We start from the raw sequence: 27,830 nt of genomic DNA, 5'->3' as shown, positions 1-27,830 counted from the left end.
TTTAGCTAATTTGCTTTGTAGATATGCCAGGTCTTATTTCAGGTCCAAGTTAGTTAACAAGAACAAACAGTTGTTTTTTTTGTTTTTTTGTTTTCTTAACTTGTTAAATAGTTGGCAGGCTAACTCAAGCCGCAAATGTTAACATGGAAACAATAGCTGTTACTAGCTACCAGACACCTAATGTTAGATATGATATGTTAACATCAATCATTAATGTTTGGTCTGCAAACATGCATGACTGTCGGACTGTAGGATGACTGTCTTACAGGTTCAAAAATACAAGTAGGCATTAATAGGTACAGTCAACCAAAAGCTATGGCCCTCCAATATGGCCACCACCGCTGCTTAGAAAGTGATATTTTTTATCCAAAGATTAGCTTGCTTCATCTAATCTGACATATGAGACCTCTTATAATTGGAACTACAGCTTTGGCTAGAACTTAATTTTTTGATGGAATTTTAGAAATGTTGCTCTAAATATTATATTCTTTATTTTTTTCAAATTCAGTGCTAATATCTATAAAATTTCAGTTATAATTTCTGGTAGAGGTCAAAGAATTTGTGTTCTTTCAAGTTGTATTGAAACCTTTCCGGGTGTATTGAAAGTAACAGTTATTTTCACACCACAAGCCTCTCTTTCTCCCACACTTTTCTGCTTAAAATTCACACACTGTGTAATGGAAAAGAAGACAAACACCTTATATTTATGGATGGGATCCTTTGTACAACATCATCCTGGATATGAGCTTTGGAGGAAATAATATGATATTGGGTTCTGAGTTGTCGACTTCTGCTGAGGGCTGTGAGATTTGAACAGATTGTCTGGTGTGTTAGGTCTGACTCATCATGGTCCAGAGAAACACTCACTGTGTTTCCACTCTTCTCTCTCTTCTTCTGCCCCACCCTGTGTGTGTGTGTTCTGTGTATGTCTACAGCCTACATAGACCAGGTAGACATAGCCACTCAGGGCTGGTTCATTGGCTTGATGTGTGCCATTGCCCTCATCATACTGATCCTCCTCATCGTCTGCTTCATCAAGAGGAGTCGCGGGGGCAAATACCCAGGTAAGGCCTGACAATGGGCTTTGATACCTCTGAGAGGAGCAGTTTTAGCTCCACAGAGCCATCTGGCAAAGGTTGACAGGCATTTGCTTGGATTGAGACAACATCAATAGAGTAACCAGGTGGATGAGCCACTGGTTTGTAAAAATTTTTTTCCCATTGTAAAATAACGTTATTTAAGAAATAAACTCAATAATCCTCAACACATAAACACAGTCTCATGTGTTTTTAAGTTAAGTTGTAACCACTGGATACAAATACAGTGGCATGAAAAATTTGGGTACCCTTGGTCAAAATTTCTGTTACTGTGAATAGTTAAGTGAGTCAAAGATGAACTGATCTCCAAAAGACACAAGTTAAAGATGACACATTTCTTTAATATTTTTATTTCCATTTTACAATTTCAAAGTAATAAAAAGGAAAAGGGCTGGAAACAAAAGTCTGGGCACCCTGCATGGACAGTACTGAGTAACACCCCTTTCAGTTCTTGTTTGGGATTATTTTCATCCATTCTTTCTTGCAAAGGGCTTCTACTTCTGTGAGATTACTGGGCCGTCTTGCATGTACTGCTCTTTTGAGGTCTACCCACAGATTTTCAATGATGTTTAGGTCGGGGGACTGTAAGGGCCATGGCAAAACCTTCAGTTTACACCTCTTGAGGTAGTCCATTGTGGATTTTGAGGTGAGTTTAGGGTCATTATCCTTTTGTAGAAGCCATCCTCTTTTCATCCTTAACTTTTTTAAAGACAGTGTGATATTTGCCTCCAGAATTTTCTGGTATTTAATTGAATCAATTCTTCCCTCTACGAGTGAAATATTCCCTTTGCTACTGGCTGCAACACAAGCCCAAAGCATGATTGATTCACCCTCGTCCTTAACAGTTGGAGAGGTGTTCTTCTCATGGAATTCTGCACCCTTTTTTCTCCAAACATACTTTTGCTTATTGCAGCCAAAATTTTCTAATTTAACTTCATCAGTCCATTGTACTTGTTTCCAAGATACAACAGGCTTGTTTAGATGTTCCTTTGCAAACTTCTGACACTTGTGACGAATTCTGTGGCGAGGATGTAGGAAAGGTTTCCTCCTGATGACTCTTCCATGAAAGTCATATTTGTGCAGGTTTCACTGCACAGTAAAATGGTGCACCTCAACTTCAGAGTCTGCTAAATCTTCCTGAAGGTCTTCCTATCGGTCATATAGATGGTTTTGATTGGCCTTTCTGGGAATCCTATGAGCAGCTCTCTAAGAAAGTTTTCTTTGTCTTCCAGACACCAACTTGACCTCCACCATTGCTTATAAGTGCCATTTCTTAATTACATTAAGAACTGAGCAAGCGGCTAACTGACATACCTTTGCTATCTTCTTAAAGCCTTCTGCTGCTTTGTGGGCATCAATTATTTTAATTTTCAGAGTGCTGGCCAGCTGCTTAGAGGAGCCCATGGCTGCTGATTGTTGGGACAACGTTTGAGGAGTCAGAGTATTTATAAAGCTTTGAAATTTGCATCACTTGGCCTCTCTTAACAATGACTGTGAACAAGTCATAGCTGTAACAAGCTAATTAAGGTCTGAGACCTCGGTAAAAGTTATATGAGAGCTCAAATCAGAGATATCAGTTCATTTTCTACTCACTCAACTATTCAAAGCAACAGAAATTTTGACCAGGGGTTTCCAAACTTTTTTATGCCACTGTACTGCATTTCAGTTTTGTTTCTGAGAAATGATTTTTTTTTTTTGGCAGTTTATTATGTCAAATGACTGTAGCTCAACCTCTAGTATATTCAGAACACTTTGTGATTAGGACTAAAACATCCCACTCTATTAAATGAACTGTTCAACATTTGTTGCAAAATTTTGAATTTTAATGAATTTATCCAAAATGTTCTACAAAGCTCAAAGCTCTGTTGCCATTTCGATGGCAACAGAATTTGAAATTCTCTGATTGGATGTTTTTTGCCACGCTCAATAGTTTGCTCTGAAGTGATTACTAAATCAACACTTTAATCATCAACATTTTGGTATCAAGGTAGTAAATGGGTAGTGATTCAGGCACAGCTGACTCCTCTCCTAGACTCATGCACACAGTCTTATATCTATACTGTAAGTGGCAGATGTTGTTTATGGCAGTTATTTTTACATATCTGTTACTGCAATTTTGATGTGATATTCAGGTTTTAGTGACTTATTGTGAAGATGTATGTTTCATGGTTTGGTCCTGATCTACAGTATGTGATAATTTAATGGTTTAGAACAACAGAAATTAGAGGGTTTTTTTAAAATGTTTTACAGTTTCTATAATATCTAGGTGGTGGCTGTGTGACTGGTTTCGCAAAATATCTCGGTAGGTGTTGAATTGTGGTGCTGTAAAGGTTAAGAACTAATGGTCAGTGTTTTCACTCCTGACTAAAGCACTGACACACCTTACAAACCCAACCCAATGTTATACAACTAAACAACAACAAGCTTCTAAGTCTCTTGCACTGTGCACTATGTTCCAAATGCATACTACAGTATACATGAATTACTAGGGCAGCAGCTCAGAAAACAGTAAAACATGATAAATACATAGAAACACATTTATAATTATATATGTTTTTCTATTTTCAAATTAGAATTAATGTCTTTCAGCAAACATCTTGTATCATGTAATTTCTTTGCAAAATGGTAGAGTACATGCATTTCTTGTACACAGCCTGCCAAAGTAGTGCACTGTCCACAATTGTTTGCTTTATACTGTAGCATCAGTTTATATGATATAGTAATAGGGAATAAGTATGGATTTGGGACACAGTATTAGTTAACAGTTTAATAAATGAAGGCTGAAACAAATATCTGGAACTAAATCATATGTTCAAATTAACTCAAGGAACTCCTCAAAATTTGGATGGTTTTGTGTATCCAATCTAACCATGACATCCGTGGAACTCTCACAAAATACTGAAAATTCTACTTCTGTTCTTTTTTCTTCAGTGCGTGACAAAAAAGATCTCCCCTTAGACCCAGTGGATCAGAAAGACCAAGATGGATCCTTTGATTACCAGTAAGTATAATTAAACAGACTACTCGCTGCCTGCATTACAGCTGCACCCCCTACATCATCCGTGTTTGAACGCTGGCCTTTGAAATGATTTGAAGTTCATTTTAAAATGTTTAGTGGTCAAGGGAATTTGTGGTAAATGGATTAGGATGGTGTCCACTTCCAGTATCCTCTAGTTATTGTAACGGATATGAGATCTTTTGAGAGGTGGCAAAGAGACGTTTCTCAGACTGTCTGTGTGGAAAGCCCTTTATTATTGGTGCCAGGTGCAGCATTATCAGCAGCAAGTCATGCAAGCAAGGAAGAGGGTTTTCATCCTAGAAATTCCGATCCGATGAGACAGTGCTTTAGTTATGAAGGAGTTCACCTTGATCGATTAGTCCTACGAGTGTGCTTGCAATTGGTAATGAATCACGGTGAATAGGACTCCTGCCATCACTGAGGTTTTCAAAAAGACTCTATAGATACATTTGAAAAAGCCAATTCATGGATGGAACTATTTTGAAAAGTCACAGCCTTTCATTTAATGCTTTAATAATTTAAAGGTTTTAATGCAGCTGCTCAGGAATTGCTGTTAGCCTTAGTTAGCAGGTATCATTTATGACCTGCAGTCAGCTGACTATTTCATACCAGTGGAGTGGCCCGACAACAGAAACAAAAGTATATGTCATTGATAACTCCTGTATTGTGTGATTTGCTGAACTGAAATGAGAAGAAATGGATCACAGAGAAATACGTAGGCAACAGAAGAGAGATATAACCTGTTAAGAGGAGCCATATTTGTCAAAACAGTTCATATAGCCAACATCATCCATCATCTTTAGTACTATTTCAATGCAGTTTTGTTGTTTACCAACACAAACAACAACACTGGACAGAATTGTGTTTGAAATTTGAATCCTGTATTCATATAGGATATCTGCATAAGTATTCACATGGATGAAAGCTTTCTAGCTCAAGAAGCTGAGGCACAATACAGTTCTACTATCTCATGTTTCTAATTGAACATAAGCAGTATGCCATATTTCTGTAATGTGAGGACGTACTTTATATGCTGTAGAACATGTCTGAACAGAATGTGTTGGTAAGTGATGTGTCTTTTGTTCCTTCCAGGTCCAACTGAGCTGTGGCCTCATTCTTCTTACTGTAGAATGAGTCCTTTTCTCTACTTGTCCACTTTGACTAAAAATACGTTGAGTTTAACCTGCTTTCTAAATCTGTAATGTACATGTTCTAACTCTGTGTGAGACTGACACTACAAATTTTATGTTTAATTTTAAACACTCTAGAATGAGAAAAAGCATTTGAATCTTAATACTGACCGGATACTACTGATGGAAAACATTGCAGTATACTGTGAATGCCTACATATCGGTACACAGAAAGTAACAGCAAGGATCCTGTCTTTTATAGTATTCAGACTTTGTATGTTATACATATATGGAATGTACAACATACTGTATCCGTACATAATCATCTACATATATGTATATGATTATGTAGTTCTGCGTTGGTGTAAAATGCTTTTGTAAAAGTATGAAATTACAGTCTTTGATTGACACAGCAGTACTTCTGAAGGCATTGAAATCAAGAGATAGCTCTATATGAGTGTGCAGGATCATTTCAACAGAAGTGCAATTAGCATTTATTACCACATGAGTAGTGCTGTGCTGTTGTGTTTAATACTATGTAATTCATCCATCTCCAGTACGTGAGACACTGTTTTGTTCAATAATCAATAATGAGTCATTAATACTTAATAAATCCTCTCTTACAGTCAAGGTCATTGCTTTACTCTGATTCTGACCCAGAATCCATCCCTGGTGCTAATCCATTAAGTCCACTCATTTCTGTGTCTGTGTTTGTGTGGATGCAAGGATTACCTGTATGTATCATGTGGAGCTTCTCTGTCCTCTATCCCATTTCTTTCTCTGCACTTCCTGTCTCTTGCTGTCTCCCCTGTTTCCTCATATCTCGTCCCTCTCTCTCCCCCACGCTGAAATGGGTCATCTCTCCCTGACAGGAATGAAAACGAAAACAGGTACTTTGGTTTCAGCATGGAATCTCTCGTAGCCTGCGCATGTCGGGTGAAGCAGATGTCTCCCCTGAGCTGGAGAAAGGGGGGTGTGGATAAAGTGTAGCTTGTTCGGGGGAGATCAAACAGGACATTCAGCCTGTCTTCTTGGCTGTTTGGTCAGTCTACAAAGAATGAACAGTTTTCAGTCATGTTGTCAGCAATATCATTCTAGCTGGCCTGCTTTAACTTTTAAAGCATAATTTGAACGATGTGATAGACAGGTAACATCATAGAAAGTAGCTGACACCATAGCGATGAGGTGATTAACAGAGAGATGGACAGGAACCAGCAGAGTGCCAGGCTTTGGTTCCTTTAGGGTGTCAAACTGTCATCTAATATGTAGTATTTGCAACTGGTTTTCCAAAAGACATTTTATTCAAATAAGTCTGTGGTTTCAGTCACAAAACTAAACCCAGAGAGATCACACCCCGGGAAAAAAACTGCTAGAAAAATGTATGGCATCTATTAGTAGTGATTCATTGGTTTCAGTCAGGAGGCTGACACATTGGTTACTATGTAAGACTTGTAATGTCAATAGAGTGAATGAATACATGTGACGTATAAGACCGTAAGCATTAAATTCCTCATGATTCACAATTGACCTCTTCTAGCAATATCCCATAAGGAAGTACTCAGTCTTTCTATCTATCTAGTCTGTGGCAATATAATTTCTACCTGAGATTATAATACAAACCACAGGTATGTTTGTAGTATACAGGTATGTTGGTAACAAACAGCAACCTCACTTTGACAACAAGATTCTGAGAAGCTGCACACAGTCACTGCACCCAGCTGTTGTTCACCAGAAATAATTCCAGATATAATAATTCCATATATATATATATATATATATATATATATATATATATAGGCTGGATGAGATATATAATCTCTCCAGCATGTTCAGGGTCTACCCCAGGGTCTCCTACCAGCTGTATGTGTATGGAATACCTCCAATGGCAGGCGCCCAGGAGGCATCCTAATTAGATGCCCGAACAACCCAAACTGTCTCCTTTTGAGGCGTAGGAGCATTGGCTCTACTCCGAACTCCCTCCGGATGTCAGAGCTCCTTACCCAATCTCTAAGACTGAGCCCAGCCACCTAGCAGAGGAAACTCGTTAACGCCGCATGTATCCGCCATCTAATGAGGGTTGGAACGCAGATCGACTGATAAATCGAAACCTTTGTCATGCAACTCAACTCCCTCTTCACCACAATGGTCAGATACAACGCCTGCTTTACTGCTGATGCTGCACCGATCCACCTGTTAATCTCCCGATTTCTGATGGTTTGCCAGAACTTCCTTGAGACTACCTGAAAGTCCTTCTCCATGGCCTCACAAAACTCCTCCCACACTTGGGTTTATGTGTCCGCAACTGTTGCAGCTGCAGCCCCTCTGGCCTGCTGGTACCTGTCTCCTGTTTCAGAAGACCCCTGGACCAGCCAGGCCCGAAAGGCCTCCTTCTTCAGCTTGACAGCTTCACTCAGCTTGAGTGTTGTCAGTGCCTTCCAACCACAACCCCTACAGCCACGTCCCCAATGGAGGCTTAACATGGCCCACTCGGATTCCATGCCCCCAACCTCCCCCAGGATGCCTGCAAAGATCTTTTGGAGGTGGGAGTTAAAGATGTCACGGACAAGGGTGTATGCCAGACGTTCGCAGTTCACCCTCACTACACGTTTTTATCCAACTCTGATCCAAATTGCCACCAGGTGGTGATCAATTGACAGCTCTGCTCCTCTCTTTACCCAAGTGTCTAAGACATATGGCCGCAGATCCAATGATACCACCATAAAGTTGATCACTGATCTTAGGATAGGAACTCCAACACAGCACTCAGTCGGGGGGCTCCTGAGCATCCTCACACCCACCCTATGCCTCACACCCTTGTCAACTCCAGAAAAGGACAGAGTCCATAACCCCTCTCCAGGAGTTTGGTTCCAGAGTGAGTGCTGTGCATGGAGTTGAGCCCAACTATATCTGGTTGGTACCACTCCACCTCACGCACCAACTCCGGCTCCTTCCCTACCAGAGAGCTCACATTCCTAATCACTAGAGCTAGGATGCCAGGGATTGGCACTCCCAGGCCCCTGGCTTACAATGTACCCCAACTAGATACATGTATCTAGTTGCATGTAGTGAGTCCACAGGGTGGTGGCTCCATGTAATATATAACACTGGTAACTGGTTTTAATGTTGTGGCTGATCAGTGTTAAGATGTACTATCTCCCAGAACACTGGTGAGGCTATTCAGAGCTTTGTAAAGGTTCTGAAATAAATATAAAATGTCTCTGGTTCATCACAGTCTTGGTTCAGTCCATGTTTCTCACCCTTTTAGAGGTTAATTCTGTTGTTTTTCCTCCGTCGGCTGACATTTAAAAAGCATCCGCCACCAGGTGCACAGGGCGAGAGATGGCAAGGAAAATCAATTAGGGTTGTAGTGAGGGCAGGGGGGCATAACAATTTGACACCCTGAAGGAACTGATTCAGGCAAAAAACAACTGGAGAACATTTGGAGGACAAAAGACAGAACACTTCACTTCAAAGATCCAACCAAAAATGTTATGACCTTAAAATCCATCAATCTCGTAACAATACTCCAAAGCAAAAACACCAGGAATTTTATGCAACATAATACTTTTTCTGTGCATAGACTGGCTTTTCCTGTTTTCTCCAGATCACTTTTTATTCTTTCTCTTTTCAGTAGGATCTTAAGTAGTTTTAGTGTGCGGGACAATTATTAAAAATCATGAACTCAACTTATAATAAACTGCTCTGTATAATAACTGCATGAAAATGACATGGGGTTTTTTAGTGTAGTTCTTAAAGGATCAGTCTAAATTATCACTGCCTGGGTTTTTTTGTCATAGTTTGCCATCAGCATTGTACAACCAAGTTAAGTAAGTTAAAAGTCAGATGGGTCAAGAAATGCAAGCACTCAGACATTCATACAGCATTCAAACAAAGATCCAGGTCAGCCAAATTTATTTGGAAGAGAAAACAAAGGATAATGGTAAAATTATTACCAAAAATGTCAGTCGTAGTCATCCGTCACAGTTTAAAGCCCCACCTCCTGCCTCAACTTGCCTTACTTACTGTAGTTGTTTGCCCATAGTTTTCCTCTGTAATGAAGGAATTTCAGTGACATTTCAGATGAGCTCACTTTCAGTTTTTCCTCCAAATAAAGTAGATTAGATAGTATGAATAAACTTCTTTACAACCCAATCCTTTTGCCAAACAAGAACATCAATACTGGACAACTGGATCACATAAACCATTAGGTGTGGTAATCATTGAATGTCTACTAATTACTATACTGGGTTAAAGCCTGTCTGGTTGTCTGACTGCTTGTTTGACGTCAGTGTTGCTATAACTGTTGTAATTGATCAAAGCTCAAACTTCTACTTTATTTGTTTTATGTCATTAGGATTATGGTGATTGAATGTATTTACCTCCACCCTTAGAAAAGATATATAAATGTTAATGTTGTCCCTCATCTACCTACGTCGACATTTTTAGATCTCCTTTTTAATATATGTTTATTTTTCATGTCTGTTTCACGATTGTCTTTCTGTTCTAGCCACCCCCCTAATGTTTGTGTCCTTTGTCTCTTTTTGGATTTATTTTCCTCACTGGTCCAAAGGTCTCTTGAAAGGTATGAAAGATGAGGAGTCTCCTGTATCACTGCCCGAGTCCTCCTAATCCTGCTCTAAGAAAATCTAATTTTCTATTGCTCATTTGCAGTGCATTTTAATCAATTAATGTCTGTTAGAGCCATTCCAACTTGTTAACATCCAAATGAATTTTATCCATCATATGCACTTCTAGGCATGTGAATCAGATATTGGATAATAACAAACTCAACTCATTCCCATTACAAATCTCTCAAGTTAAGATGAAACAAAACACACAAAAAACCCCAAAAACAAAACAATAAAAAAACACAGAGTTGACTTTCTGATTCTAAAGTCATGTTAATCTGTGCTCATATTCAGATTTTATGCACATGAGTGAGTTTCATGTTTTGTTATGAAAGGAAGGTTATCTGAAACTCACTCCCAGTTACGCCAGTTACCTTTGCTCTTCTCCTCAAAAGAAAAAAAAAAATCACCTAATCAGATAATTGAATCATTCCTGATTCTGCCCTATTTCATTCAGAAGACATTTTGAGGTCACTGAAATAAGAGGCTCCCTCTTAAAGCCTTCCGACTCACTAAAGTTGCTGGTGCAGTACAGTCAACAAATGAAAGCACGCTTGGCAGATGCGACCGGGGCAGGTGTTCTGAAAAAGATTTATTTAATTAGCTGTAAAATATGTTATCTTGAAGTGTTTCAGTGGCAGTTGTGCAAAGACAGATGCCCTTGTGATTTACTCCTGGCACTCTCAAAGAATATCGAACCACATTGAGACATGTTCTATCTGCCAGCTGCTGTGTTGCTCTCCTTACTTCTCTCTCCACCTGTACAAATGAGTTATGAAGACAAGCCTTCTTGTTACTTTAATCATTTCTTTACAACTACATGTACTCTATGCTACAGTCCGTAACTATTTGGACAGTGACACATTTTTGCTGTGTTTCATCTGTACACCAGCACATTGGATTTGAGATGAGGTGCTGACTTTTAGCTCTAATTTGAGGGAGTTTCAACAAGTACCGAAGTAACAATCCATAAAAACTATACAGTAAACTAATCAATAGTGCAGTATTTTTGTTAGGGTTACAAAAAAAAATAATTTGAGCATTTAATGAATGGCCACCTCTGTGGGTAAGGTTTGCTCAGATTAATGCGACAAAACCTACTCGGTTAATGTTAGGGAGGATCGAAGTCATGGTTAAAAGAAACCATCTTTGAATGGACGTTTGTTTTTGAGAAACAATAATCATTATTTGCACAACCACAAGAGGTCACTTGTCAGGAAAGTGTAAACACTGGTTGTTTTAAGTGTCAGAGCAAACGACAAAGCTTTCATTTTGCTAGTGAGGACAGTTTTGGGTGTTAACATTTACTTGATGAATGTTGTAGAAATTCCCCTACTTTGTTGGTAATTTGGGTGAACTGACCTTTGAACAAAAAAGCAGCTGAGGTTTCTGACCAAACAGGAGTGCTCTTGACTAGCCAAGTGAGTTACCAGCTCTCAGTGAAACTGATCACGTCTTTCCCTTTTGGAGACAAGAAAGAAGGTGAAAAGTCCCAAAAACCCCTGAAGATGGCTGCAGGAACAGTCAGACAGGATGTGTAGGAGACTTAAGACAGTTATTAACTGCAAGAATTTCACACCTAATATTAAATCTGATGACTTGTTTGATTGCTGTTTGTCCTCGTCACTGTCTTTTAAAAGATCCACGATAGATCTAGGCAGCTAAAATTCAGTACTTTAAAACAATAGTCATTATTGAGTTTACTATCCGACACCAAAGCAATCAATGGCCTCCTACTTTCTGAATTCACAGTATGATTGTGAACTTGATTCTCTCTCACAGGCGGAATACTGTTTTAATCAGTTAAAAGATGACAACCTTTCTCTTGCTTTTATCCACTTTATGTTCAACTCGTACACTCATATTATCTGTAACATCTTTTCATCTCTTCACCTTATCACATGTCAGTATATGTTTTGAAAGCTTCCACTGTTTCACTGTCTCTCCTTCTCTCACTGTCTCTTGCTCTACTCTGAAAGAGGTTTTGTGGATTGATAAAATAAACACTGGATTCTCGTTTCTGTCAGAGTTGATATTGCTGGGCTTGAATTGTGTTGGACCTAGATCATGCTGTATCGGCCTTGGTCCATTTGTACTCTTGATTATTAACACATCTGCTTTCTAAACTGTATCAAGTGATGTGTGTGGTTCCCAAAGTGTTTCAGCATGAAGCATGACGATACTGAGAAGCTACAGAACAGATTCTGTCCTCTCCTAGGTCATCTGAATATATGATGTTTGATAACCTTGAAATGTAATGCACTGACGTGAGCAGAGAAGAGAAAAATGATCTGAATTTTGCATCCTTCAAATGCATTTGCTGCTGTTATGCTGCTGGCTTAATCTGAGACAAGAAAGCTCATGCTACTCTAGATCTCTTTCTCCCTGTGCATGAAGTTCTCTTCCCCGTAAAATAAGAAGTTAGATGACATGCAGCCATGTTCTGAACTGAGATCAAGCCCAACTCCACTAATGAGACACAATTTTTTTAGGCTTAGATCTCATGTCAGAATAAGGCCACCATCTAGCATGTGTATGCAAATGATATTTGAATTTTTGAGGACAGTATTTATCTCTTTTAATCACCCCTGTCTCCTACAAAATACTGTTGGTTTACTTAGTTTCTTTGCCAAATATGTTCTGGAGGTAATTGGTACTTCAATTGTTGTTTTTTTTTCCAGGCAAGAACTGTGAGATTGGAGACCAGAGTTCATGTCCTACGTCCCACATGTAGTTTAGGGCTTGGTTATGGCTAGGAAAAGCCGAAAACAAATAAACATGTTGACAGTGATTGTTCTGCAGATTTGTTCAGTATAAACAGCAGCACAAACTTATTAGCGCAAATTAGTAATATACAAATGTAATTTTTAGGAGACAGGATTCCTGTTAAAACATACAGGCAATTACTGTATGGTGTTCTGTAGATTTACAAGCATCTTTGTTATAAAATGCAAATGCAGCTTTGTTTTAAAGGTTAGGTTTGGATTTTCTCAAGTTTCTCTTGAGTACTCACATGCCATATGTACAATGAGAAAGAAGTAATCATTTCTTTTGTCCGTACTGGTCATGATGTGATGTCATTAACTATACTGTAAGAGATTTGGGACAAAATCTCTCTTTGACCCAAGCAAAAATGCATAAATGCATTATACTGTACATGCATATGTAAAACATATACACCATACATATATATATATATATATATATATATATATATATATATATATATATATATATATATATATATATATACACATATATACACACACATATATATGCACACAAATATTACATAAGGAAGTGACTACACATAGAGTGTACTTGCTCTACAAAGGAATTTGTGGCTTCATGGCCAATATAAGAGGAATCAATACAGAGATCAAAAACTCTTCCTAATGACATACAGTATGTGAGCATAGTATTAATATTATTAGTGAAAATATTCAAACCTATCCTTTAAAAAAAGAAATGGAAAAGAAATGAATCCTAGAAATGAAAACTCTAACAAGGCCTGAGTGACCTAAACATTCAGTCACTTCACAAAGAATTGTCAATAGAAAAGCTGAAAACAGGGAATTAATATCATTTCTTTACCTGCAATCCCAATAACTTTTCACTTCCCCCTTTTAACCTATGCAAAAGACAGGGTTCCGAACTCCTGCTGACACTGTACAACAACACCCTGCTCCCATTTTAACCATGAGCTCTCCTCTTCATTTACCTTTAAAGCAGTGATGAGGACAACAAGCCTCTGCAGGGCAGCCAGACTTCGCTGGATGGCAATGTGAAGGAAAGCGATGACAGCCTGGTGGACTATGGCGAGGGCGGTGATGGCCAGTTCAACGAGGATGGCTCTTTCATTGGCCAGTACACGGTGAAGAAGGACAAGGATGAGACGGAGGGCAACGAGAGCTCCGAGGCCACCTCGCCCGTCAACGCCATCTACTCGCTGGCGTAGCCCTTTGGCAGCACACGGGACTCAGTGGTCCCCTTTGATTTGAGGGTGTTACAACAAACCACAGCACCATACACCAGACACAAACACACACACATGAATATATTACTATATTAAACACCGTAAACACAGAAGAAATGCAGCAGGGCCTGTCTGGAGACTGTGTAGACTTTCCTCTGCAAATAAAGTGGAGAAACACAAGAGTGGAACTAGACCACAAGCCTTTAGTTTATGTTTCCAGCTCGTAGAATAAGGCCCATTTGAGGTGATATTTGGACAAAGTGGACAGTGCTCGGTTTCCTCTGCGCTCTGCCTGCCCTTTTCCCACACAGACTTGAAGTGTGCCTTCGGGGTAGCTTTCAGCATTTGGAGGCCTCAACAAGCATTATTTTGAGATCTTTCTTTGGCTCGTTTCTGCTCTGAACATTTTCAGCCTCACTGCTCTCCTTCCTGATGCACCCGTCATACCTCTGTGTCGCAGCCCAGTAAAGTACACACAGTGGTTACACACACACACTTGCCCATACGGTAACATATCAGCTTCTTACCATCAATCTCAACTGGATGCTGGCAGATATGTTTATCATATTGATATTTACGCAATGAAAGATTTTAGTTTTTCCACAGCTGGTAGACGAGTCATTGAATCTTAATGAATGATGTATATGGTCCTGGCACAAATTTTAGTGCCCCGCAAAACTATGCACTATCGCCTCCTCAGTACCATTTTGGGTTTAATCTGGTTCGTAAAAGTATACATTTTGAGTTCCTTTTTCACCACTTTCAGGCTAAACTTACATGCTATTATTCACTTTGCCTTGTACAATGTGGTAGACATGTTTTTCTTACCTCTAATCGAATGTTGTAGTGCAGATGTTCAAAATGGCTGCCATTAGAGAAGCCATTCCTGCCACAAGCAGCAAACTCTGCTACAGTATGTTGTCAATGAATCCTGTGTTTTAAAAGATGATAAATATTATTTTGGAGCATGGTAGTATCTGAGGCAGGAGAGAGGAAAGTTAGTTTTGCTTGAGAACCACCAGTAGACCACAACTCAGTGAATATCCTACTCAGCATGCAGGCTAATGCTGCATTCATGTCAAATGGGACAGTTAAAATGTTGACAGTTGTACTTCTTTGGAGCTGTAAAGCTTGGATTATACTGTTTTCTTCTGTTGACTTTGGTTTCTCATTTGTTAACCATATGAATAAGTGGGTGCTACTTTGGAAAGCATGTTTCATACCAAACCAAACTATACAATAATGACTCATTATGATTGAAAAAAAAAAAGGGTTTAAAAAGTTAAAAGATATTCTTCTACCAACACTATTTTCTCACTGATGACACCGGAATTCTGAAAGTTTGGTTTAAACCCCAAAGTTCCCCATTTGTTGTTAGCTCCTGTAGGCTGAGGTGTATATGTTGTCAGGTTGGAAGCTCATCTACGTTCTCTCCTGTGGGACATGAATGCAGCATAAGAAGCTTGGATCCTTACAGTGTGTTCAGACTAAATTTTTACATTGTGTCACACGAATTCTTCCACTGGATTGTTGTTACAGTCTGTGTTTATTTGTCCCAAACAGCCAGTATACAGACATTATCTGTGAGCTAGCTAGTACTTGTATGTCCGGTTCTTTCTGCAATTTTCCTCCAGACCCCTCTAATTTGTGAATTAGGTGTTGATCACACTGCCTCTAAAATTCTCTTCGTGTTACGGAGGGATGTGCACCCCTGCCCTTCCCTCTAGTTTTTTACAAATTCAATCAATTTGTTAAGCATTGCAAAAGAAAAAAGACTGCATTAGGTCGTGTAGAATAATTTAAAAATGACAATATTTACAGCATGAAAATATATACATTAAATTCACAGCCAGCTTTGAAACGAAACGTATCAACTTAATTTTTTTTGTAGAGGAAGAAAGAAAAGGGAAGATTGTTTGAGTAACAGATTAAGTTATGCGAATTATGTGCACTCAGTACTTCAGTAGTCCAACCCCATTTGTAGACATTTTCTTAGCAGACTGATTGACTCACATTCAATGTTTTGCTTGTGTTTCTTTAATTTACGCTCTACATTCATTGAGTGCCCAGTGATTTCACCACATCATTTTGGCACTCATACTGTTGTTACTTGCTACTAAACAGCGCTATTAAACCCCCCAGTGCTAAATCCCATAGATCTTAACTGCAGTTAGTGACTATATTTCACATTGTATTTCAAATATTTATTTTATATTTATATTTATCACAATATGTGGATAGTATTAATATATTAGTTCTTCATTTAATAATTGTTATACACACATTTTTGGCCGACTTATTCTGTTGTTTCACACCAGAAATAGCTGAGATGAAGATGTCTCCAGAGTCTGTGATTGCTCGTCATGCGAGGCGTTAAACACAACAGTATGTTCAAGATATTTCTGTCGCAGCTGGCTTTTCTGCTGTAAACACAACAACAAGAAGAAAATACCTGTCATCATATCTGAAAAATGTCATGTTTATCTGTCCATTGTACTGCTCTTCTCGTACTCTGTGTTGTTTTTAACATTTATGTAACATAACATTCCGACCACACAGAAAATTAATATTGTTACTTACTATTTATTTGGCATATACAGTATTCTGAACATGTAGGTCTCTTATATTTGTAAATATTTGATAGTTCATAATTTCCCCTCAAAAATGCTTTATCTGAAAAGAAAACAAAGATTCACAAATTTGCATCCACCGAGCAAATGTGACAGGTGCATCTTTAGTCCGTCATGCACCTCTGTACTGTAGCTCTGACTAAAATTTGCACTCTGAAGAAGTTACAAGAATTATCCTTCACTCTATGTTTCCCTTTGCTTTAACATTGTAATATACTGTATGGTACTGGCTGTCAGTCACTTGCCTAATGATGGTTTGGATTCTATATTGTGAAAGAGGAATATGTTAGATTCTCTATGATGTAAATAAGTCCTGCAATATCCCATTTGTAGCATTTGTCGCACACAAACTGCTACTAGGCCTAAAAAACATGCATTTGGTGAGGTATCAGAAGAAACTCCCCTCCTTTACACCGTTCTTTCTGAGACTGCGTCTACTCCTTCTTCCCATAATGCCTTTCACTTAATATGCTTATTGTTGCATAGCTGTGTCCTATTTCAGGGGCCACCTCAGAGGAATAGAGGTTGAGCCTGCTCCTCCACAAATGAGACTGTCATGCCTCACATAGCCAAAAAGTCAAACGCTGACATTAATTCTTCCATGTCTGTGTAGCCGTGAGTTTCCATGTGACGTCAGTTTAGTCATCTGCCCCCGTCTGCAAGACTCTGTGTGCAGAACTTTATTAGGACCATACATGCTGACTTTGCACATGTGAATATGTCCACCTATGCAGACACCCGGTATAATGTAAACAGAGGTGTGTGCATGTCCACTGTGCACTCTGCTGCCCCCTCCATGTCCATTTTGGGCAACTGTGACACTAATTGCTGCATTTAGGGTTATCAACTTGTAAAATCCACATTTCCAAGATTACCGCGAGGAACTTACTCTCAAATGAAATATTCTAACTCTGTCACTGCAGGACCTTAACAATCTGGGGCTTCCCATATAACTTGCACGTTTGAGAACCTTGTGAGGCTTTGGTTCAAGGTTCTTCTCTGGACGAGTTGGTGGCACTGACTGAATTGTTATCAACTGATGGCCTGAAGTGGCAACCAGTGAATCAAACCAGTTGGCAGTGTTTTCATTTATGCCACCGTGCACTTGATCCCTCAGTAATTTTGGTTAATCTTCCCCCTGTAGTGTCTGGCTGTCTGCACTGCTACTGACCCCTGAAAGTACCTGGAACTTGCAACTGGTATCACCTCCTGAGCAGTACCCAAATTTAGTCCCAGAGCCTCATCCCCAAACCAGGTGGAGAACAGTGGAAACAAAAGCAGAACCTATGACAATGGTTATGTGTTACCTTGTATTGCTTTGAGTTATGTCACGTCAGTGGTAGATACCAGTGATAAACTTGGGTAAGTTCACTTTCATAGAAGAACAAATTGTGGAGTTTATTCCCAGCTGTTATTATTTACATCCTGCAGTTGCCACTCTATCTGATATAATTACAAGTTGACATCACCTGAATGCACAGTTAAACATGTGACTGGCCCTAAATCTGTTGACCAATTCTGGGGAAATTGAGGCTGCAATTCTTGGCTCATTTGGAAGAGTCTTTAAATAAGGAAAGACCTTGTGGATCCATCATGACATTTTCAATCTGCAGACTTCGAAGGAGTGAGCCCCTAAAGTGGAACATAGCATGTATGTCCTGGTGACAGGCAGCCGTTTTGGAAAAACTTCTGGCTTGATATTTCTTACCCCTTCCAAAACAAAGAGAAGTCTGATTCTCTGAAAACACAACCTTTCTGTCACTTATTCCATCTTTCAAAAACTCACGTTCCCTTCTGTATTTCTGCAGAACCTCAAAGAAATATCCTCTGAGTTTTAATCGGTTGGATGTTTTCTCTAATGCCATTGTTTCCCCGGGGTGCTCACTCTATCCTTGATGTGACCACAGGGGCTTGATATTTTGAGCACCGAGCACAGACACCTTGAAAAACAGGAGTGTGGTGCTGAAATAGAAGAAAACAGGAATAAAAGATCATTGGGTTTGAACATAGGTACAAACTTTCTTACTGGACTCATTGGAAGAGTTTTCTTGAAAACCTGGTCTGGAGACCTCCACCCTCCTCTTCCCACATGGCCTTTCTCTTTTTCCCCCAAGTGTATCACAGCGGGAGAATGCTGTAAACTGGCTATATAACAAAGAAAAGAGAATTATGCATATTTGCTGATACACAGTGCTTTTTTTCTTGTCCTTTTGTTTGTGCATATTGATTTGAGGAACATACAGAGCCGAGCGTCACTTTTTACTGTCTGCATCGTCTCAGCTCACCTTTCACGGGGAAAAAGAAAATGTCAGTGTGCAGTTTTACAGCTTTGTGTTTTTTTTTTTATTTCAAAATGCTGCAAAGTCTAGAATTTTACTGGTGCACATACAAGGTTTGCAACTGGATTTTTTAGATGATTGATCACATGCTGTATGGCTTTTCTTAAAAATCAATTCTCAAATTAGCATCTTGTTTTTACCATGTGTATCAGAGCAGCAAAGTCTTGCTTCGACATGCAAAATAACAGCTTTTGTAAGGTACATCTACTCAACAGAAAATGGCATAAATATATTCACCATGTATGCGTGTAATGAGATGTTGCAACTTCTGCTAGCGACGCCTTCTTTATAGTAAAGCTATTTCCTTTTCTCTACCTCCTGATTGCTGGTCTCTCTGTTCATCTCTTTGCTTTTGTCATTTTTTTCCAAAGCAGATGCATGATTTTGCTGTAGATTCAATGACTTCACAAGAAAAGCAAAAAAGAAAAACAAAAACCAAACCTTGTGTTTTCTCTGACCTTGTGTATAGGTGAACGGTGGTGGAAGTAGTAGAAGTCCCTCAGGTGATGCAATGCAGCATAAGCATTACCTTTGGATGTCGCCAGCCTTTGGTTAACAACAAACCTGTGAACAGTGGATTCTGATTCTTAGTGCACAGCTCTCAAAAGAGACTGTTCATTACATCTTCATCAGATTCATCAGATCACTTATCTGTCTCTGGTCTAGACAGACCAGAGACAGATAAGTGATCTGATGAAGAGATAAGATAAGAGATAAGAGATGAAGATGAGCGAATGAATTTGCATTACAAATTCATCATGAGATTGATATTATATTTTATGTGTCATATTGTAATGGTTACATCAGAGGAGAGTTTGGCCAATATTATATTTAAAGACCTCTTTGTATTGAAAAATTATAATGTAAAATCCAAAAAATCCAGACTTTGAGAAGATGGTCCATGCTTTTATAAAATCCAGTACAATTAACAAAATCCTTTTAAATTTGGCCTTAAATTTGGCCTTAAATTGCCTTACTGGCTAGACTCCAGCATCTGCCTATTCACATGAAATCTACTACTTTGCTTTATAATCTACAATATGCAATGATTTGCTAACTTGTGAAATACAGTTGAAAAGTAGATTAGAAGTAGCTGTCTGAGAGGGTTGACCTTAAACAATTTACTCTAATGCATGCGCGACTAACATCTATGGTTGACTCAGATAGTGTGGTGACAACTGAGCGCCTGTGTTGCTAGATTTATCAACTTTTCAGACCCCTTTAGTGATTTAGTGATTTTACAAGTAAATATGGCTGAAATCACAGCAAGGCTGTTGTCCTCAACATCTGTGTGTGGTGATTTTCTCTCATTACGACACAGTTATAAAATCAAGATTTTAGCAGTGCAGAGCAGCAGCAGATTGGAAATGGCTTGGCAGTGACTGCTGGTTAACATGTAGTCTTAGTTTATCAGACTTCACACAGCTCCCTCTAGAGACACAAAAGGCTTCCCACAACTTTTTACACATAGGCAGTAGTATTTCCCAGCAACTGAAATTCGAGATTGCTTATCCACCCACAACCCCACCCAGGTTCCGCTCTCTTTGCACAAGTTAGGATTCATGACCCCCAGTGGCTGAGGACGATTGTAACATAAACCCCAGGCTCAAAACACCCTTTGGAAAACCTACAGATGATTTCATGACTAATATGTTTATCTGCTGTTGGTGGGTCAACCTCCCTCTAGCCCAGATACTATACTGTTACATTATCCATGATCTGCCCACATATCCTCCAGTAGAAATCAAGATAATGCCTCCATGCCCTGCTGTACCAGACGTCCTTGAACATCACATTTAGATAATGGTGAACACTTTCATCTGTCTAGTGCCAAGTACATCTACAAATCCACAACTTTAATCCTTCCATGTAATGTCTAAACGCCTGCATGATAAAACTTGGAATCTTGCACAGGTATTCTGTGTTAAAGCTTTTACACCCTCAGACACCATACTGATTATTTTACAGTCATGTTTCAGCCCACAAAGTAACAAAACCTGAACTTTATGGTCTATTGATTTATCTCCTGTACCTGTGATAAAGTGGATTACACCATTCCCATTAAACTGCCATGACTGCTCAGCTTGTTGTTCATAGACAAAATGCACACAACCAGCTCAAAGATTAATATAACCCAATCTCACTGTAAATCTAGTTGTGGGTATGACAGAGGTAGAGAGAGAGGTAGAGAGTGGTCACTTTGGTGGTGACATGTTTTATTGAAGATGGCCTGATCCATTCTGCCTTGAACCCCTCAAGGCTGGTAAATATTAATGTCTCCACCCTCCATAGATGAACGATTCCGCTGTCTCGTACATCAGTGGGTAAAAAGCCATTAGTAACCCAATAAATGGATGGCAGAGGGGAGTGGACTGAAGCAGTCTTGGCGCAAAGGCTCAGAGGAAGTGTTGGGTAATTATTACATCTTACTCTGCATAAAAGACTCAGGTTTTTGAAGCCAAAGGTTGAGAAAATAAATTAAGATTGCTCCGTGGTCTGAGCTGACAATGGAGAGCAGGGAAATCTGTGTTGCTATATATGTGTGTATGTATGTGTTGAGTGCATGTGTAATAAGTTGGCATATGTTCATTCCTTTAATGAAATTCAGAGTAACTGTCAAAGTGAAATATAAATTTTGCTTTCATATCCTGTATATATAGAACATTATTCATCCTCTGGCTCAGACTTTCCATCCTCTGCATCTGCTGCTGAGTGAAGATTTGATAAACATATCAGCTTGGAGCTGAACTGTCATAATGCGCTCAGCTACGAGTATGAAGCTTAACAGAGCGTTACCAATCTGTCCTACTAAAATGGAGTTTCTTGTCCTCAGATATTAAAGCAAGGCAAGCTAACTTTATCTGCATTGCACCTCTCAAACACAGAGTCAGTTCAAAGACATTTACACAGGGTGAAGAAATGCATTAGCACTACATTCAACAAGACAAAAGGGGCCAGTATACTCCCATCATAACTGCCTGTCTGATGGTCAAATAGCTTCAGAAACCCCTCCTCCTACACTGTATGAGTACATTTTTACCCTAATCCACAATTTTAAATGATATCACAACAGTCTGCTCTATGATGGCAGGCTTTTCACTCTACTCTTCAGTGTGGCCATTTGAAACAAAAACACACACTTTTGATTTCTGATGAGGTTGGACAGCACATCTTACCAACTTGTTCTGATAGAATAGAACCCAACCTACAGCCACGCTAGCAGCTCCATTAGGCTGCACTTAGAAACAGCGGTGGTTTGAGCTAAATACCGATGTTAGCACGCTAAAACGCTCACAACAATAATGCTAACATGTTGATCTTTAGCAAGTAGAAAGTTTACCATGTTGAGCATCTTAGGGTAGCATGCTAAAATGCTAACATTTGCTAATTATTTCTCAACACACAGTTGAGAACTAATTAACAGATTTGGTCATAAAACAGTGTTGAACCGAATTAAATTGTGTCCTGATGATCTATTAGTTGTTGAGATAATCCAATAAAAGGTAAAGTTGTCAACCTTATGGTGGCACTATAAGAAAAGTCAGGTGATCACCAAAATCCATAGAATACATTGTCTGGGAACCATGAATGTCTGTGCAAAAGTTTATGCCAATTCATCAAACATATAATTAATAGATGAGATATTTTATGGAAGTGAAAACTGACAGCTACTGGTGACGAGGAAAGTCATGAGAAGATATTTTCAAGATATTTAGTTCTCAACCACAAATGTCAACCTCTTGGTCGTGCTACAATAAACCAAACCAAAATCATTAAGGATTGATTATTGAGGATAATGAATGTGTGTACAAAATTCATGGCAATATTTGTCTGGACCAAAGTGGTGGACTGACCGACCAATAGACTGACATTGCCATCTCTACACATACAAAAAAACAGCAAAATAAAATAAAGAAAGATAGAATAAATAATAATAATAATAATAATAAATAAAATAAAATGAAATTGGTATTGGAGGAACATGTCACCCAGCGCAACAGTGTTGGTCATAGATTCCTTGTAATAGTTTCAGTGGAGCTCTATGGCACAGAGGAACAAGATACATCAGACTTTGGATACACACACAATACTTGTTAGTAGGATACACTCATTGTTGGAATTTGTTGACAAATTTGTTTAAACGGAATCTTACCAGCCTTACCCTTTAATGGGATTTCCCACCGATGAATCAGACACAGGACATTTGTCTCTGTCCCCATCCTTCTGGCCTCTGCCTTTATTTTACAGGTGTGCAACATTTGCTGGAAATCTAGAAAATAATGTCCCTCATGAGAACTAATGGACTTCTGGTGCACTGTAATGTAACTCAAAGTGTAATGTGAAACAAGGTGTTGGACAAACAGTTTAACTTTTCTCCTTGTGGTCACAGATGCTGTGGCGTCTCCACCAGGAAACGTTTACATAAACACTGACAGATGCTCTGCAGTCAGCACAAGCCTCACGCCACTTACCCAGCTACCTGTCCTGGGACCACAAACACACACACACACACACACACACACACACACACACACACACACACACACACACACACACACACACACACACACACACACACACACACACACACAAATTCACACTAACTCACACAACCAGTGGGACCTCTGATTTAATCTGGTGAAGTGCTAAGGTCGACTCCCCTGTTTCCCTACAGATATGAATCTCTTTAAGACAGAATCTCATTTCAGTCATTGGGTTAGGAGGAGAGGTCATTGCCAAAATCTTCTGCGCCCCATACCCCTGTCCTGAAAGTATTATTTATGCCCTGACCTGATAATTTTGCAAATGCATTGGCCTGGCAAACATTTTCCTGCACTGAGGACCATATCGATAATGAATTGGCTCACACTATCCATTGTCATTGGATTGAATGGACTTTCCATGGGGAGATGAAAAATCACATTTAGGCTTCTTTTTTCCGCAGGCCATTGTCTGGAAGCCAAACAATTTCACTCAGCCAGACAGTCACTAAAAAGAAAAATGGCACGTAGGAATCCTGCGGAGACACTTGATTTATTATGATGCCTAAACCTGCTCTATATATAGTGTAGATTCTGGCTGAGGAGTTGCCAGGCAAAGCATAGAATATATCCTATAGATAAATTCTGCACAAGTTCAACATCTGTCTCTGATTATCACAACATCCTAGTAGTTCCAAACAGACTTACACCGAATTACACTGAATAACCATCAGATAAAATTTAAGTTTCAGTTTCACCTCTCTTTCATTCCATATCAATGCTTTCTCTCTCTTGATTGCCCACGTGTGTGTGCCTTTTATTTTTCTCTCTCCCTCTCTTTTCTGCAACTTGGATAAAAGACATTTAAATGCCAGTGTCAATGAACTAATTCCCATCTCTGATAGCAACAGCCATTCACTGACTGGTCTGGACTACTCGTCCACAAATCTGTTTGCTCAGGACACTTGCTTTGGCACATGTTGCATTTTCCTCTAATTGCGTGTTTGAAATCTTCAGTGCCAATTATTAGCACAACTAACAATGATTAATTCAGCCTTCGTACCACCTATATGCTCATGAGTAACTTTCCATCTTCATCCGCATTCTAATAGAGCATGAGATGCAAATAAAATGGGGAAGATTACCCGAGAGCACCACTAGTGGTCAAAAATTCTACAGGGTACCTTTAACACAACTCAACTATTAACATTATGCCATTCAGCCCCTGGCTGTGGCTAAGCACTGTTTTGAAGCTCTTTTTACAGCCCTGTCTCAACTAAAATACACCAGTCTTTCAGATTTATCTTTTATGAAAAAACATGGATGGAAGGCCAAAACAGGGAGCAACAAATGTTTTCAAATGTAGCAGGGTATAGGTGGATATGGCCTGAATAACACATACGATATTGTCAGGAGGAAGATGCCACTGAAAGGTCAGTCTTCCTGGTGACAGGTTCATTAACAGAGGAATTCTTCCATGTGTGAGGACTCTTGACGTGTCAGGATTTTTCAATCAGTGTTTTCTTTGCTTGTTAAGAAAAAGTCAACATCAGACCTGTAGGTCACTGTGACACATTGTCGCCTCTCTATGGTCTACTGTTCCTCACATTTGTCTTCACATTATAGAATTCTGTTTGGGGAACACATCTTGTGATGTTAGTGATTTTTTTTTTTGCATGATGATCAAGGGTTTGTATATTTATTATGACATGGATATGTCACTGAATTTTAGTGACAATATTGCATGACCAAAGTGTTTTACAGTTTTTCACACGATCACTTTTATTTATTTTTGGCAAAAAGGAAAGCTTATGTCGGTCTGTTAAACGTGATCAGCAGAGTAAAAGTCTCAGTTGTAAAAGCAAGTATTACATCAGTGGCACAAACTGGAGCTACTTATGCTTTTGAACACAGCATGAAGGGTTGAAGCATGAAGAGCAGCTGTTGTCTTTGCTGGTGAGAGATGAGATGGTTTTTAATGTGACTGTGCTCACAGTCTCTGCAGTGAGTCTAAGGAGACTTATGGAGGGGTGACACATTGAGAGACCTGGAATCTGCTGAGCTGTAATGAGGTGCATCACTATGTGTGTGTTCATTTGTGTGTCTTGCAGTAGAGTCTATTTGAATCATTCACAGGCATGTAGCTGAGACTGAGCCCTAACGAATGTAGATTTGTAGAGTCATTATTTCCTAGTTGCTGATCGGTCGCACCATGCAGCAAAACAGTTTTGTATGTGTACTCATTAGGGTCTGTGCAGACTTGCTGATTTAAAGTGTGTTTGTTGTTGGACTGCACCCATTATGTTTATTTTTCTTATACTGTACAGCTACATATATGTGTTATATGCCTTGGCGATACTCCAGTCTGGTATTGACTGTTTAATTGTCAAGCCTATTCATGTAAATGTATTCATGGCGCGCCCACTGTGGTATCAACATTTGTTTAAATGTGTGAGTATTGTGCTATTTTCTAATTGATTATAGTAAGACTATACTGAGGAAGACAGCTGTGTAATTGTAATTGTTAGTATATTGTTTGCATAGACTACTCAGTGCCCATCTATAGAAATTGAATTAGAATTTGGTTTGGACAAAGGGGGCCAATGTTACAGTCTGCACCCAGGCCCAGAGGTATGTAGTTTCACTACCGGTTAGGTAAGAACATTAGTGACTGTAAGTGCAAAAGCTTTACAGAGGGTTTTCTAAAGGGTTTTTTAAAGTGTAACCAATGCCTTTTTTAAATGTTAATAAAGCAAATCTTACGAACTTTATAGATAGGTAATGAGCAATTAATAAGAACAACTTCTGGCTCACTTGGTTGTGGATATGCCTTTCATCAGGAAATTACCTTTTGAGCTTACCTTCTTGGAGAGAACTGCAGAGCATTCTGGACCAAAGTTCCTTAGGTTATTAAAATTTACAACTACAGACTTGATACATTTTTGTTGTTGTGAAAGGGCCCTTTATTAAAGAGGGATATATATATATATATATATAAGAAACCACAAAAAAAAAAAATCTCACTCTCACCCCCCTCCCATGGGGGGTGGTGGTGTGTCTTCCTCAAGCTCAGGTCCTCTACCAGAGGCCTGGCAGTTTGAGGGTTCTGCGCAGTAGTACATCTTTTCTAGCTCCTCTTTGTCTAAGCTGACAAAGAAAACCACATATGTATATATATATATATGTCTGTAAGCATTTGGACAGTGACACAACTTTTGTAGTTTTGATCTTTGGAGGCCCAAAAATTGGACAAACCAACATAATTATAAATATGAGGATTTTTTTTAATATTTGGATGAAAATCCTTTGCAGTCAATGGCTGCCTGATGTCTGGAACCCACTGACATCACCAAATGTAGGGATTCCTCCCTTGAGATGCTTTGCCAGGCCTTTACTGCAATCGCCTTCAGTTGCTGCTTTTTTGTTGGTCTTTCTGTCTTTATATATATATATATATATATATATACACGATTCGGCTTGGGACTTTCTGTGTGGAGTCTACTCTAAATTGCCCGAAGGTATGAATGCAAGCGGTTGTTTGATTCTATGTGTCAGTCCTGTGATAGACTGGTGACCTTTTCAGGTTGTACCCCGCCTCTCGCCAATGTCAGCTAGGATTTGCTCCAGCCCGCATGCGACCCTCAAAGGATTAGCAATGTAGTGTGTAATGGATGGATGTATATATTAATGTATATATACATACATATATACATCTACATATTAATATAGATGTATATATATGTAGATGTATTTGCTGGTCTGTTCTTTTTTATAGACTTTTGGTCCAGTTGATATGTTAGGCGGCAAATTCGAATCAGTACAATTCAGTGGCCTCACCAAAGTCTGAAAACAGATACACTTTGAAATTGAAATGAAAATAACAAAGCGATGCCCAAAAATAGCACAATAAACAAAAATCTGCTGAATTGACTGCCAAATTTTCGAAAATAACATGTATAATTGTAAAGGTAAATCCTGTAAGCCATGATGGATGCAGCCTTTCATAGTTAACAAGTAGGCTAGATGGTTGCTATAGTTTAGACCAGTGGTTCCCAGATTTTTTCTGCCATGCCCTGCTTTCATCACATGATGAAAAAAGTTCACTTTTTATCAATCATTAACAATGACAAGAGAAGCAACTAATAAAAGGGATCGAAGTTGAATTTTAGTGAAAAAAAGGTCAGTATGATAGCATTGTCATTTGTTTATTTTCCCTACATAAATCATATTCATTCAATTTAGTTTCACCCCATATTTTTCCCTCGTTCATCCACGCCCACCCTGCAGTGGCTTTGAGAACCAACAGCTACAGACAGTGTTGGCAAGATGAACAGTTAATTGTGTTTAAGTTATTTCTCTATTATAAAATTTTATTGGTTAGACATATGAAGTTAGTTAGCGTGTATATGCTGAGGTTTTTTTCAGAATCATAATAATTTTTTTATTTTTTATTTTATTAGGTTTTCACATAACATACAGGGAAAAACAGTCATCGATACAGAATATTTCATGAATAAAAAGGCAGTCTAC

At 38.9% G+C, this 27,830-nt stretch overlaps 1 protein-coding gene across 5 annotated transcripts in view; it reads left to right on the top strand.

Moving 5' to 3' along the window:
• Positions 1-14,293, top strand: part of nfasca (neurofascin homolog (chicken) a) — a 103,858-nt gene extending 89,565 nt beyond the window's left edge. For 3 of the 5 annotated variants that reach the window (XM_040115839.1, XM_040115837.1, XM_040115836.1), the window contains 3 exons: positions 936-1,064; positions 4,029-4,098; positions 5,209-5,845. In XM_040115839.1, coding sequence (XP_039971773.1) covers positions 936-1,064; positions 4,029-4,098; positions 5,209-5,218 — 209 coding nt within the window. In that variant the 3' untranslated portion in view covers positions 5,219-5,845. Of the gene's footprint in view, positions 1-935; positions 1,065-3,363; positions 3,400-4,028; positions 4,103-5,208; positions 5,846-6,094; positions 6,137-13,603 lie in introns of those variants that run through there. The other 2 variants (XM_040115840.1, XM_040115838.1) reach the window with 2 other exon arrangements.
• The last annotated feature ends 13,537 nt before the right edge of the window (positions 14,294-27,830 follow it).

This window comes from Xiphias gladius, chromosome 21, assembly GCF_016859285.1.
Source record: "Xiphias gladius isolate SHS-SW01 ecotype Sanya breed wild chromosome 21, ASM1685928v1, whole genome shotgun sequence".
Taxonomy (NCBI): Eukaryota; Metazoa; Chordata; class Actinopteri; order Istiophoriformes; family Xiphiidae; genus Xiphias; species Xiphias gladius.
This window is presented reverse-complemented; position numbering and strand designations above follow the sequence as displayed.